The sequence below is a fragment of the Dromiciops gliroides genome, chromosome 5, assembly GCF_019393635.1.
Source record: "Dromiciops gliroides isolate mDroGli1 chromosome 5, mDroGli1.pri, whole genome shotgun sequence".
In the NCBI taxonomy this organism is placed as follows: Eukaryota; Metazoa; Chordata; class Mammalia; order Microbiotheria; family Microbiotheriidae; genus Dromiciops; species Dromiciops gliroides.
This window is the reverse complement of record NC_057865.1, coordinates 226,182,908-226,198,118: the sequence shown is the minus strand read 5'-3', so window position 1 is coordinate 226,198,118 and position 15,211 is coordinate 226,182,908. Positions and strand designations below refer to the sequence as shown.

Sequence of the window (15,211 nt, the reverse complement as noted above, 5' to 3'; positions counted from 1 at the left end):
TGCTCAGACAGCATAGACTAAGGTGAAAGTGGAATCTGGTCAGCAGTCCCACAGCTCTCTTGGGAGTTTTTTCTACTTCTAGGGAATAGCAGAAGTGATATAGGTTATTGTTTCATGGTTTAAGTATTTGGCGATGCATACGTAGGTGTTTTTTATATTTTAAGTATTTCTTTTGTGGTGGAAGAAATAAATAGCTATCTCATACCTGGTACAAATTAGTTGTTTCCTTCTTTCCTTATTCTTCTGGCACCCATGCAGCCTAGGCCATCGCCTGTCTTCTTCTTCTTCTTTTTTTTTTTTTTTGGAGGAGCAGTGATGCCAAATTACTTGTGTAGTCCTTTTTTTTGGTTGTTTTTGCGGGGCAGTGGGGATTAAGTGACTTGCCCAGGGTTACACAGCTAGTAAGTGTCAAGTGTCTGAGGCCGGATTTGAACTCAGGTCCTCCTGAATCCAGGGCCGGTGCTTTATCCACTGCGCCACCTAGCTGCCCCTTGTGTAGTCCTTTTAATGAATTCAAGCTTCTCTTTGAAACAGACCCATCTTTTTGTTGTTTTTGTTGTTTGTTTTTCGTGGGGCAATGAGGGTGAAGTGACTTGCCCAGGGTCACACAGCTAGTAAGTGTCAAATGTCTGAGGTTGGATTTGAACTCAGGTTCTCCTGAATCCAGGGCTGGTGCTTTATCCACTGCGCCACCTAGCTTCCCTAGAATTCCTCTTTTTAAGCTCCTTTCTGAACATGTTTCATAACAGGGGGGGCAAACAATTTTGATAAGCACATGTCTCCAGGTTTTATTCCTCATTGGATGTTAATATTCAAAGGGCTCCTGATCCAAATAATCTGCTGATCATCTTTCAAGTAATCTCCTTTGATTTTGACATCCATATGAAAGAAAACTTGCCGGAGGAGAGTCTTTAAGGCAGTATTTTACTATAGCAAATTACATGCTTTAATAAAATCACCCACAAACAATAAGCACAGTGTTATTACATTCACTACAAATTTCAGCCAATTGTGTAAGTGTAAAGATGCAGTCTACTATAAAATATTGCCTAGGAAAGACTGTCTGTTCCTTTGTCAACTAAGTCCTCCATGCCTGTGTAGATTATTCTCATTAAAATGTTTAGATGTGGGAGAGAATGGTAGTTACTAATGTTTTCTTAGTTGACTTCTTTTGTGATAACAACATCTGAGGGTTTTTTCCCCTAAGCCTTTGGTGTCATTCCTTTTCTGAGCTACCTTGAGATTTGATCCCTCAATACCTTCTCAATTGTATCCTATTCAGCTCAGACCTGTGTATTCCTGCACTAATTCAGCCTGGTCTTCCCATATTTTTTTCCCTTTACTGTCATTGCTACTTCTTCAAGCAAACTATTGAGGACAGTGAGTGCAAGTGTGGTGGTTCCACTCTCACTGAAAGAGAAAGGAATTTGTTACATCTTTACAGATCATTGCCATGTTAATCTGTTCATTGTCTTGCCAGTTTCATGCTTAAATGCCCTCAGGATGCTATGGATTAGTTGAGTATCTTGCCAATCTTTTGGTAAACTTCTTTTTCCTTCTGCTCCATTTTATGAGACAACATTGCTTGCGATCATCTTCCATCTTCCTCTGTACAAGTTTATGTCCTAAACCAAAGTTGCTTTTGGCTGGCTTCTCTCTTCATTTGGCAAGGAGATCAAGTATTTGTTTCCTGAAGTGGTTTCTAAACTCTTTTGTTCAATTGTGGCAAATACAGATTACATCTGTTAATCTCCCTTAGGATACTGGGATAGTTAATGTCAATGTCTGTTAATTTATCCACATCCCATTTTTATTTTTGCATTAATTTGCTTAAATAAGTTAGGCTGGAGTTGCCTTAATAGTGTATCATAATTCTCATTGTGATTTTTTCTTCTAATTCAGTAATCTTTTTTCTAATTTTACTTTGAGCAATCAACAAGTTGGTGCTTATGATTGTATTCAGAAATGATTCCCAAATCAGTAATCAGTCATTTCCTGAGTGTTAACATATAATAAATTTTTTTTTTTGCAAAATAATTTGGAGTTCACCATGTCAAGCACCCTTTTGACTCTCTTTTTGAAGAAAATATTCATGATACATAGGAGTGAGTTTTCAACTTAGTCTACACGTTGTTGGCTTCTCTTGTTTCTCATAACCGAACCACATTTTCTTAGATTTTTTTTTACCGTCTTCTCCAATGCTCATCTTTGCACTGAAGTCCCTAATTAAAGTATATGTTGACTTAATTTGGAGGGTCTTATCAAATTCTGTGCCGAATTTTTCTACCTCCTCATCCTCTACAACAGATAAACTGTAATTATTTTCATGGAGTCCTTTTTGCAAACATATCACATCTCTTGCATTATGAAATGACCCAATGTCCTGTCACCAAATGACGTTCCTTGTTGCCTTTGGACACACAAAATTCTGCCAGTTCCCTTATTTGCTTCTCCAAGGAGAACTTATGAGCCATCATTCCACTGAAATGCAACTTCCTTTTGTCCTCTGCTCTTATTTATAGCAAGAATGTCACAATTGATATGATTCACTTCCTCCAGTAGTACATTCATTTGTTAGTCACCAGGGAAGGATCTCACATCTACAGTAACAACAGCTATGTTAATATTCCTAAATTGCCTAAAAACAATTGTGATTCTTATTGCCCTCTGTCCTCTTTTCTCCCATTCTGCCATCATCACTGCAGAAAGTAGAAGGGGGTCATACAGCACTGGGAGCCATTTTGTACTTTTCTTTGTTTCACATATTTCCATGACTAAAGAATTCATCACCAGGAGGTGACCAACTATACTGTCACCAAGTGATGTTCAAGACCCACCATGCTTAATTGGTCCTCAAAGAGCTGTCTGTTGCTGAAATTTCATTTGAAGTCTTTCCAACATGGAAGGACCCACCAGAGCTCACATTTTGTTGGTCTAACCTTCAAGAACATGTCATGATGAGACATTGGAATAAATTTTTGTAGAGGCCAGTATCTTTCCTAAAATGTATCCAAGGAGGGGAATCAAAGAAAGAAAGGCCATACTATGTACATCAAAATGTTTATAGGAGGATGCTTTGAGGTAAAAACAAACTAGAAATGGAGCAATTATCCATTGAATTGGGGATGACTGAACAAACTTTGGCATATGAATGTAAAGGAATATCATCATGCCGTAAAAAATAAGAGATATGAAGGATTCATAGAAACACAGGAGGACTTGCATGAACTGATGCAGAGCAGAACCAAGAGGACAATATAGATGGTACCTACAACAGCATAAACAAAAGTAACACTAAGAGCTGAGATTAATTACAATAAACACTGACAACTGAGCTGAGATTAACTGTAATGAACAATTGTAGAACTGGAGGAGTGAAGATCAAACACACTTATTTCCTCTCCTTAGAGAGGCAGGGAATTGTGAGTTCAGAATGTGTCGTATGCTGTCAGATGAGAACATTTAGTCAGTCAATTTTATTTATTTTTCTAAGTTAGAAGAGAGGGTTCAATGATGGGTGACAGTGGTGGGGAGAGAGGCAGTCAACCAGCAAACTAGCATTTTTGTTGTTCATTTCAGTTGTGCCCTACTCTTAGTAACCCCAAATGGTTTGTTTTTTTTTTTGGGGCAAAGATACTAGGGTGGTTTGCTATTTACTTCTCCAGCTCATTTTACAGTTGAGGAAACTGAGGAAAACAGGGTTAAGTGACTTGACCAGAATCACACAGCTAGTAATAGTCAGACTAGATTTGAACTCAGGCTTTCCTGACTCTAGGCCAGGGGCTCTAGATGCTTCTCTACTTAGTTGTCCCTAAACTAGAATTTATTAAGCACTTATTATATATCAGGAGTTGTACAGGGTGGGGCAAAAGTCGCAATGGGGTTTCAATATTTAATACTCTTTTATTTTAAATTTATAATACCATAGCATCACATGTACTATATATAGGAAATGAATTTATGTGTGAAAAATAAAATCTTGTAAATGGTGAAAAATAAAGAAAAAATAATTTTCAAAAATTTATTAAAACCGTGACTTTTGGTTTACCCTGTATTAAGTATGCATGTGCATGCTCTCTCTATGTATGTGTGTGTGTATATATATATACATACATGGATATACAAATACACATATATTTTTAAAAGACTAGTATAAAAAAGTAAGAAAATTTAAAATCAATCAAAATAAAATAAAATAAAACTTGGTGCTCAGAGTGTGATATACTACTTCAGATGGAGTCTGACGAGGGCAGAGATAGTGGACCCTGGAAAGTCCATCTTTATTAATGGAGCCATAGGCTACATTTTTATCTCTATCCCTGACTGCTTGTTCAACCTTCAGTCTTGCATTTCCAATTGCCTGCTGCCTATTTCCATCATTACCTCCAACTGAGTACAACTAAAACTGATCATCCCTTCCCAATCCTGCTCCCCCTCCTGATTTTCTTATTTCTGTCAATCATTCTGTCATCATTTTCCCCTGTCGCCCAGGCTTGAAAGTTGGGGCCATCTTTGATTCTGCCATTATCTAATCAGTCACCAAGTCCTGTCAATTCTTCCTGTGCAATGGCTTTCAAATTCATTCCTTCCTTTCCATTCCAGCTGCCACTACTCAAATTCAGATCCTTATCACCTCATGACTAGCCTATTATAGTGGCCTCATCGCCCACAGTCTTTTTCCCTTTCAATTTGTCTTGTCTTGTGCCTCTCTATGGGATTACATTTCCTAGACCACCACTTTGATCATGTCATTCCTTGGCTAAAAACCTGTCAATGGTTATTCATTACCTACAGAATGAATAAAAGGCTAGGATCTGGTATTTAAGGTACTCCTGAATTTGGCTCCAACCTACATCTCTGGCCTTAGTTCCCAACATTTTCCTAAATGAACCCTTCCCTCTGCTATTTTTCTTCCTCCGGGCTCCTAAAATGGGCCTAGTGCATTCCTGGTTTCTCAGGGTTTTCCTCTGCCCAGAAAGCCTCCCTCAGTCTTTTCAGTCCTTCTAAATGCCTATTCTTCAAGGTCTATGTCAAATTCTATATCAGATACCTGATTAAAGGAACCCCCAGTAATCACTCAGCCCTACTATGGTATGGTTTTTATCTCCAGGGCAGCTGGGTGATGAAGGGGAGAGAGTACTGGACTTGGGAGTCAGGAAGCCCTGCGTTTGAACCCTGCCTTAGAGTTGTGTGATCCAGGGCAGGTCACCTACCCACTCTCAGCCTCAGTATCCTTATCCATAAAATGAGGATAATAATAGCTCCTTAAAGGATCAAATGGCATGACTTGATATAACGTGCTTTGCAAGCCTTAAAGCCCTCTGGAAACGTTTTGTTGTTGAGTCGTTTCTGTCACGTTTGACTTTTTGTGATCCCATTTGAGGTTTTCTTCGCAGAGATACCTGAGTGGTATGCCGTTTTTTCCCCTCCAGCTCATTTTACAGATGAGGAGACTGAGTCAAACAGGGTTAAGTGACTTGCCCATGATCACACAGCTAGTAAGTATCTGAGGTGGGATTTGAACTCAGGTCCTCCTGACTTCAGGGCAGGTGCTCTATGTGCTATGGTACTACCTAGCTGCCCCCTATAAATGCTAGCTACTGTTAACCTAGGAGTTCAATAGTATAGTCTAGGTATTCCCTCCACAGAGGCAGATGAGCAACACAGTCTTAGACAGTTGTCAAAGGGCATTGAATGGTTAAGCGACTTGCCTAGGGTCACAAGCTAAGTGTATGAGAGGCAGGGCTTGAGCCTTTCCAGCTCCAAACTCTCTATATACTATGTCTACTATTGCTTTTTTTTTGTTTTGTTTTTTGTTTTTTGTGAGGCAATTGGGGTTAAGTGACTTACCCAGGGTCACACAGCTAGTAAGTGTCAAGTGGCTGAGGCCAGATTTGAACTCAGGTACTCCTGACTCCAGGGCTGGTGCTCTATCCACTGCACCACCTGGCTGCCCCCTACTATTGCTTTTTATTAATGTTACCTTATTATATAGTTCCCTGTACATTTTCATGTAAGCTATATCTTCTCTCAACCTATAGATGATAAGCTCCTTGAGGGCAGGCACTTTATCTTATACTTCTTTGTATATCCCATCCCACCTAGCACAGTGCCTTGCTGACATGTTGAGAGGGAAGAAAAGAAACAAGCATTTATTAAGCCCCTACTGTGTACCAGCCACTGAGTTAAGCACTTTACAAATATTATCTCATTTGATCCTCACAATAACCCTGGATTGCTAGGCAGGTGCTATTATTACCATACCCTCTTTATAGCTGAAGAAACTGAGGCAGATTGAGGCTTAAGTGACTTGCCCAGGGTCACATAGCTAATAACATCTGAAGCTGAATTTGAACTCAGGTCTTCCTGGCTCCAGGAACAGTGCTCTCTCCATTGGGCCACCTGATTGACTGATTTGGGGGAATCCACAGCCTAAGATTGTGAAAACAATCATAGAATTGTAAGAGTTTCCAAGCAATCACTGCAGCTCCTGCCTTTTGGTCCAGTTCTACAGCTGAGCTAACTAAGGCCCACTGAGGCTCAGTGACTTACTAGTAAATGGTCAGGGAGGGGCTAGTGGCCAGATCTCTGGTGTCCCTCATGCATTGCCCCTCCCTAGAGCAGCACCTCCCCCTCCCCATCCCATCCTCCCTCTCTTTCCCTGACTCACTTCTGACACTCATCGAGCACGAAGGCTCGGGGATGATCGTCGCCGGACATGGTGATGACTGTTTCCCGTTCGAAGGCCCCTGGCCGGCTCTGGTCCACCGTGTGGCGAGTGATGGTGGATGTGGTATAGCTTGTCCAGTATAAGGTGTCCCAGCCTCGATGGTAGGCCAGACCCTCCACTGAGCCCACATCTAGAGAAAGCAGGTAGGAAGATGTGGTGGTCAGTATGGTATAGGGAGGAACATGGAAAGCAGAAGTAAGACATCTTGAGGGGGAGTGGTCAATCCTTGGGGAGAAGAGGTTGGCTCACTCAGGAACATCCTTATTTATCTATTTTTTGGCAGGAGAATGAGGGTTAAGTGACTTTCCCAGGGTCACACAGCTAGTAAGTGTCAAGTGTCGGAGGCTAGATTTGAACTCAGGTCCTCCTGAATCCAGGGCCGGTACTTTATCCACTGCGCCACCTAGCTGCCCCCTCTTATTTATCTATAACAACTAGGCCTGCTAGAGCCTGGCATAGGACTGGGAGCTAAGGAAGCAATGCAGGCAGAGATGGGAATCATTGAGGGTTGTCATGTCTTCTTCCATTCTCTTTCTAATTCTATCTCTGCCTCGCTTTCATTTTATGGGGGAGAAACACCCCCATTTCAACATAGGCGGACCTTGCTACATGGAATGGTGGAGTGGTCGGGGGAGAGAAGAAAATTCTGTGTATAGAATTTCTGAGCTGTGTTTCCGGAAAGGTTGTTGTCAAATGAGACTCACTTTAGATGAATCAGAACCTTGCTGTTTAAAGGGACTTTGGGTTAAATCCTAGCATAAAGCCAGTATCCCACAAAGAATCTGCTCTTTACTTGCTCTTGGGTCGATCACACTCCGCCAGGGCAGCAGGGACTTGTCAACCAGGGGTGACCCTGGATTCCTCCCCCCGCCCCAGGTTCACTTGGCCCTTACTCACTCTCCACAATGGTGACCCTGCCAGACCCATCATCGTTGATTTGCTGAATGTTCCCAAAGTGGATATCACTGAAGAAGATGCGGTTGGCAGTGCCCGGGGAGCTTGCTGCTCGGTAGTCAAAAGCAAGGGCAATCACATTCTTCATGTGCTCGGGGTCCTCGAAAGGCTGCACGGGGGCATTGAGGTTGCGCTCGTCTGACAAGTGGATGCTCTTGAGGATGGTGCGCTCTGAGTAGAGCAGGTAGCCGGCATACTCGCGGCAGGATGCTCCGTCCTCTGCCAACATTCCATGGGCGCAGGCGCAGGCCCGGCGTCCACCCCCTCTGTACAGGCACAGCTGCTGGCACCCACCATTAGCCACCGCACACACATTGGTGCCTAGAGCGAGGTCAAGAGAGGTCGTTACAGGCAGCCCCCAGGGACAGATCCCTCTTCTGGCTCTGTCACATCACCCTTCGTGGGAACCTCCTGCCTTCCTATTTTATTGCTTATGTTTCTCCATGGTATCCCTTCCCCATTGTCTCCACCCACTGCTTCAACCTAAAGGATCAATATCATACTCATGGCCTAGCAACACCTTGCTCCAGCCAACAGAATTATACTTGTTGTTGGTTCACCAGCCAAGTGACTTCTGAGGACTCTGACCATAGAAAGGGGCTCTCCAACACTTTTTCTTTTTGGTGAGGCAATTGGGGTTAAGTGACTTGCCCAGGGTCACACAGGGTCAAGTGTCCGAGGGTGGATTTGAACTCAGGTCCTCCTGAATCCAGGGCCTGTGCTCTATCCACTGTGCCACCTAGCTGCCCCTCTCCAACACTTTTTTTTTTTTTGCAGGGCAATGAGGGTTAAGTGACTTGCCCAGGGTCACACAGCTAGTTAAGTGTCAAGTGTCTGAGGCTGGATTTGAATTCAGGTCCTCCTGAATCCAAGGCCAGTGCTTTATCCACTGTGCCACCTAGCTGCTCCTCTCTAACACTTTTAAGAGAAGTATTAACTCCTTCTCTCAATTCTCCCCTCCTTTAGGCCTTCTGACAATTGGGAAGGATCTCCTGAAGTCGATTCTCTCCCCTCCCCCATCTCATCTTTTCCCTTCTTGCTTTGACCTACAAGGGGATGGGGACTGGTAGGCTGCCCTGCCCTAGAAAGGATCAGCTTCCCATTCTCAGGGCCTCAGCACTCCCCACCTTTCTGACGGTCCCTGTTGAAGACTTTAATGTCTTTGAGCTGGACTCCAATCCCTGTCCGAAGTGGAACTGAGTCTGTGGCATTGTCCTTGCTCCCTCGCTTGATGGAGCCATTGGCATGGGTCCTGTGAAGAGGAAGGGGGATATATTCTTTTGTTTTGTTTTTTTTTTTTGTTGTTTTTTTTTTTTTTTTTAGTGAGGCAATTGGGGTTAAGTGACTTGCCCAGGGTCACACAGCTAGTAAGTGTTAAGTGTCTGAGGCCGGATTTGAACTCAGGTACTCCTGAATCCAGGGCCGGTGCTCTATCCACTGCACCATCTAGCTGCCCCGGGATATATTCTTTTTTTGCAGGGCAATGAGGGTTAAGTGACTTAGCCAGGGTCATACAGCTATTAAGTGTCAAGTGTCTGAGGTCAGATTTGAACTCAGGTACTCCTGAATCCAGGGCCAGTACTTTATCCACTGCGCCACTTAGCTGCCCCAGGGGGATATATTCAATCCAGGAAGGAGCATGAAGGAAACAGACCACACCCCAGGAGTCCAGTGCAGGGGGCAGAGCTGTCCCAGGTTCTCCTCTTACCGGTCACTCCAGTAGATGAAGTCCTCAAATACAGACACAGAGAACATGTCCATGTTGTTACTGGACAGAACCACTTCTCGGTTTTCACCGGTCTCCAGATCGATGCGCTCAATCTTGTCCGTCCGAGCATCACACCAGTATAACTTCCCATCCTGTGGGTTAAGGGAAGTACCTCATACTTATCAGCTGAACCACGATTTCCCTTCAAGTGCTCTCATACTGCAAGTGTGTGTGTGTGTGTGTGTGTGTGTGTGTGTGTGTGTGTGTGTGTGAGAGAGAGAGAGAGAGAGAGAGAGAGAGAGAGAGAGAGAGAGAGAGAAGAGAGAGAGAGAGAAGAGAGAGATCCCTCCCAGAAGGACATTGGTTCTTCAGTCTGCCCCTCATGCTCTTAATTTGGTCACCTATACATGCTATATTTGTCTTCCTCTTCCTCAGTCAACCAATGATTCAGCAATAAGGATTTATCCAGTGTTTTTTATGTTCCAGGCACAAAGCTAGGTGTTGAAGATGTGAATGTAAAAAGTGAAATGGTCCCTTACATTCTACTATTATTATTATTATTATTATTATTATTATTTTTTGGTGAGGCAATTGGGGTTAAGTGACTTGCCCAGAGTCACACAGCTAGTAAGTGTCAAGTGTCTAAGGCCGGATTTGAACTCAGGCCCTCCTGACTCCAGGGCCGGTGCTCTATCCACTGTGCCACCTAGCTGCCCCCTTACATTCTATTCAACCATTTTCTCTGGCCTCTTGATTTTCTAGCCCATCCCTGTACCCTCCCAGCAATCCAATTTACCCTTCCCCTCCTAAATACAGAGCATATTCCTGCATGGGGTGCAAATTTGGAGAAGATAAGGATAGCTGACATTTATAAAGTCCTTTAAGGTTTATATAACACTTTACCTTTATTATCTTAGAACAATTAGAATTTTCCCCCTTTATTAGAACTTAGAACTTTCCCCCTTTTACAGATGAGGAAACTGAGGCTCACAGAAGTTAAAGTGACTTGCCCATATCCCGGTGGCCAGTGAGGGTCAGAGCGGCATTCAAAACCAACTATCTCCCAACTCCAAATCTATCGCTATTTCCACTATGCCACAATTCTGCGATTCTTTCTTTACTCGCCCATTCTCTAGAACGTCTCCTGCAAGTATGAGGCATGTGGAAGGACATATAACTGAGGGAGGCAGACAGGGGTAGGGCTGTGGGGATGAGGCGTGTGTGCTCCCCCTCAAGCGGCAACAAGCACTTATGAACCAGTTACTCTTTGCCAGGCATTGTGTTAAGGGCTGGGGACACAAAGCCAGATGGTCTTTTCCTTGCTTCCAATGGGTGCCTGAGTTAGACTCACCTCATAGTCAACGGAGATGCCATTGGGCCAGCTGATGCTCACATTGACCAAGACCACTCTCTCTGTGCCATCCAGCCGTGACCTCTCAATTCTTGGGTACTGGCCCCACTCTGTCCAGAACAGATACCTATGGGGTAGGTATGAATGTATCAAAGCCCTAAGACATGAGAGGATTCACCCGGGAATGGGGCCCACAATCCCTTATTCCTACAGAGGGCAGAATTGGATTTGGGGGTTTTCTGGGGGGGATTTAGGGGAGGTCTCTTGGTAGGGGTAGGAGAATGAGAATGAGACCAAAGAGAGGACTTCCCAGTACTCCAAAAGACAAGAATAGTGACTGGGACAGAAGTAGTCCAAGGCCTGTATCATTCTCTGGAGAACGAGAATTTTGTTAACGTGGCACATGGATGTGGAATAGCCAGGTATGGCAAGAAAACTGGCATGCTCAGGCATTCCCTCTTCTTACCCCTTCTCTGGGTGGACGGTGATGGCCCGTGGCTTGTCCAGGCCCTGGGAAATGACCACATAGCGAAATGACCCATTGAGCCTGGCGACCTCAATCACATCAAACCCTTGGTCAGTCCAGTAGATGTTGCCTAGGAAAGAAGGTGACCGTCAGGAGCAGAAAAGGTAGGAAGAGATGGTGGCCAAGAGTTCTGGCTCCTGTCCTTCCCCCGACCCTGTCAAGTCTTCGTGAATTCCCAGACTCTCATGTTTTAGTTCCCTCTATTTTTTTGTTTTTAATAGATTTCTTTGTTTTTGTATTATTGTATTTTGGGGTTTTTGTATTCCCCCATTTCCCCTATATCCTTGCCTCTCTTACTCCCCCCCAGAGAGACATCCCTCATATAGGGGTCAACAAACTATGATCCATGGGCCAAATCCTGCCACCACCCATTTTTTTTTTTTTTTGCAGGGCAATCAGAGTTAAGTGACTTGCCCAGGGTCACACAGCTAGTAAGTGTTGTGTCTGAGGCTGGATTTGAACTTAGGTCCTCCTGAATCCAGGGCCAGTGCTCTATCCACTGCGCCACCTAGCTGCCCCTACCACCCATTTTTGTACAGTCTAGGAACTAAAAAACCATTCTTAGTTCCTGGGTTATCCCAAAAAAGGACATACTGAGACTTGATTTGACCGGTGGATTGTCGTTTGCCTACCCCTGCCTTCTATTGATTTGTTTTTGTTTTTGTTTTGCGGGCAATGGGGGTTAAGTGACTTGCCCAGGGTCACACAGCTAGTAAGTGTTAAGTGTTTGAGGCTGGATTTGAACTCAGGATCTCCTGAATCCAGGGCTGGTCCTTTATCCACTACACCAAACAGCTGCCCCTTAACCCTGCCTTCTAAAGGATGAAAAAAATCAGCAGAACCAATCAACACCCCCCACTCCACACAAAGTCTTACATTTTATGCACTGTTCCACACTGGTGGCCCCCAGCCTCTGCAAGGGATCATTTTTGTTCCCTTTTTCCCACCTCTCTGCCCCAGAGTCCCCCTCCCTCAAATCTGGTCTGAAATCCCTCCCTTCAACCAGCAATCCCAACACAGTGGCTTCCCCCCTACCCCCCACTCACCTGCAATCCAGTCCACAGCAATGCCTTCCACACGGCCAATGCCATTGGTGACTACATCCTCACGCCATGTCTGGTCCCTCTTGGCTCGGCTAATGGTGCTGAGACCCATGTCTACCCAGTAGATGGTGTCATTGTCTGGTAAATGAGTAAAAATGGGCACAAAAGAGGATGCGTTATGGTGGGAAGTCATATCAGGGGATCTGGGGGGAAGTGGGGGAGGAGCCGTGTGGCAAGGGCCCTTTCTCTTCCTGTTCTCTCCATGTATCCCCCAGGCATGCCCCACTAAACCTTTTGGGTCTCTCCTCATACAAATTACTCACCAGCATGGAAGTCGATGCCCACAGCGAGTGAGGTTCCAGACACAGGGACCAGTGCATCTGACTTGTCATTGGGGTCCAGTGGTATTCCCCGGATTCCCTCATGCACAGAATACAGGAGGAAGGAGCCCACACCTAAGGTACATGGTCCAGTCAGACATCACTGCCCCCCATGAGCCTTTCCCTGTGCCATACCCAAGAAAGTGTATTAGTTCTTCCTCTGAGGAAGAGTCATAGAATCATAGATACAGAGCTGAAAGGGACATCAGAGGCAGTCTAGTCTAATCACTTCAATTTACTGAAGAGAGAACTAAGGCCTGACAAGGTTCAATGACTTTCTCAAGATCACACACAGAGGTCACATATCAGAGACAGCATTTGAATCCAGGGCCACTGATTCCAAAGCCAGTGTTCTTTTCATTATACCATGCCTCGTTCAGAGGGAGAAAACCCAAGGAGAGAGAATAGCTGCTCATGACCAGGGAAGGTGCATGCATGGCAGGCCTCTAAGAAACTGGTTGGGGTTCCTCTGGCCACCAGAGGAGGGCAGCAAAAACGAATTTTCACCAACACTAAGCTGCTCCTCCCTCTCTGCTTCATCTGTGAATTGGTGCACATGGTCCATAGAGATGGACGGTGAACCATCCATATGATCTGAAGTCCAGAAGAAGGGGAGTCTGGGGAGAGGGCAATGGGGGTTTGATGATTCCCATATCTATATCTCCAGATCTTATCTCTCAACTGTGAGCTAGACCTACCTTTCCAAATGTCAACATAACATTCCCTCTGCTTGGATGGCCTCTTTCCCCCCCCCCCCAGGCCAATTGGGGTTAAGTGACTTGCCCAGGGTCACATAGCTAGCATGTGTCAAGTGTCTGAGACCGGATTTGAACTCAGGTCCTCCTGAATCCAGGGCTGGTGCTTTATCCACTGTGCCACCTAGCTGCCCCTGGATGACCTCTTTAACAACCTTTTTTTTTTATCCTGAAATAGTCCTCTTTCCAGCCTTCTCATTTCTCTCAGTAGCATCACAGTTCTCCCCATCTCTCAGGCTAGAGACCTTGTACCAATCTGAATTCTTTTTTCTCTTATCCAATCAGTCATTATTATTTCCTTATAAAGACTAGCCAGGGGGCAGCTAGGTGGTCCAGTGGATAAGGCACCAGCCCTGGATTCAGGAGGACCTGAGTTCAAATCCGGCCTCAGACCCTTGACACTTATTAGCTGTGTGACCCTGGGCAAGTCACTTAACCCCAATTGCCTCATAAAAAAAATTAAAAAAATAAAGACTAGCCAGATTCACCCTTTACTCTATATCCCCACTGTCTACACCCTAGTCTAGGCCTTCAGGACCCTACACCCGAATAACTGCAATAGCCCCTTAGCTGATTCTGGCTCCGCCATGTTGGAGTCTGTTTTATCTTCCATTTCTAGACGAATCTTCTTGAAACATTGCTTGCATGTGCTTTTCCCTTCCTTCTTGAAGCACTGTGCCTTATACAAAGTAGGCATTTAATAAACATGTGTGGAATCGGATTACAGTGGCTCCCCACTATCTCTGGCACTTAATCTATATCTCTCCTGGCTTTATGACCTCATCTACCTAAACCTACCTCCTCAATTCCTTCCCAACCATCCACAGCTCCACCAGGAAGGTCTGCACATGATTCCTCCGAAATGCCAAGCTCATTCTGGCCCATGGGCTTTTGTCCACTGGGTCTCTGATGTCCCTTCCTTCTAGCTCCACCAACCTTACCCGAGCCCATACTTTTTTGAGCATGGTCACACAGTATGGATATAGTTTGAGATCTACCACTGAATGCTTCCAGTGTCTTCATTCTGCCTCCCCAGCTGGAACGTAAACTCCAGGGGTAGGGGAGGGGGTAGTGACCACCATGTCTTATGTTTCTTTTGTATCTTGCCCAGTGCTGGGCACACTGTAGGTGTTAAAGAAATACCCACTGACCAACTGACCTGGTCTTCTAAGTAAGATGGGAAGGGGAGGGGAGGTGAAAGGTGATGAGGGCGCTACTGACCCTCACAGGCCTGTTGACCACTTCGAAGGCTATACCCGGCTGTGCACATGCAGGAACGTGTAGTCTCGGAGGTGGGAAGGCAGAGCTGGGAGCAGTCGCCATTGTTCACACTGCAGGGGTTGGTTCCCTGGAGACCTGCAGGGATGGAGACAGGGGGTATGTGTGATCAAGAAGCCCCACTCAGGACCCCAGAATCCAATCTGGGACAGTGCTGGTGACCTGGCTTCAGGGCCAGCCCTGGTCACAGGCAGTTGGTCTTTGGAAATCTTTTCATCTCTTCATCCTTCCCCTTCTTCCCTCTTGCCCTTCCCCCAACCGTTGCTGGTCCTCTCCTCCCAGTTTCTCAACATCCCCCCAAATCTCAGCTCCCATCCTCCTTTTGCCCTTGACCCTCACCAAGCTGGATGCTCTCATCATACACTTTCATGTGCATAACCAAGGTCGTGCTGTTTCTCAGGACCACAGCCCCCGAGCCATCTGCCTTGTTACATGTCCCCATCTTCTCTGAGACCTGGTCTGCCCACCACAGCTTGTCTCCTGGTT

The 15,211-nt window shown here is 45.2% G+C and overlaps 1 protein-coding gene across 1 annotated transcript in view; it reads right to left on the bottom strand.

Annotated features, from left to right (window-relative positions):
* Positions 1-15,211, bottom strand: part of LRP1 (LDL receptor related protein 1) — a 114,977-nt gene that overhangs the window by 42,897 nt on the left and 56,869 nt on the right. The window contains exons 33-42 of the mRNA XM_043969073.1: positions 15,065-15,205; positions 14,669-14,803; positions 12,636-12,767; positions 12,316-12,450; positions 11,210-11,339; positions 10,744-10,870; positions 9,393-9,544; positions 8,812-8,936; positions 7,628-8,005; positions 6,671-6,860 (exon numbers count right to left, since the gene is read on the bottom strand). Of these exons, the coding sequence (XP_043825008.1) occupies positions 6,671-6,860; positions 7,628-8,005; positions 8,812-8,936; positions 9,393-9,544; positions 10,744-10,870; positions 11,210-11,339; positions 12,316-12,450; positions 12,636-12,767; positions 14,669-14,803; positions 15,065-15,205 (1,645 nt within the window). The remainder of the gene's footprint in view (positions 1-6,670; positions 6,861-7,627; positions 8,006-8,811; positions 8,937-9,392; positions 9,545-10,743; positions 10,871-11,209; positions 11,340-12,315; positions 12,451-12,635; positions 12,768-14,668; positions 14,804-15,064; positions 15,206-15,211) is intronic.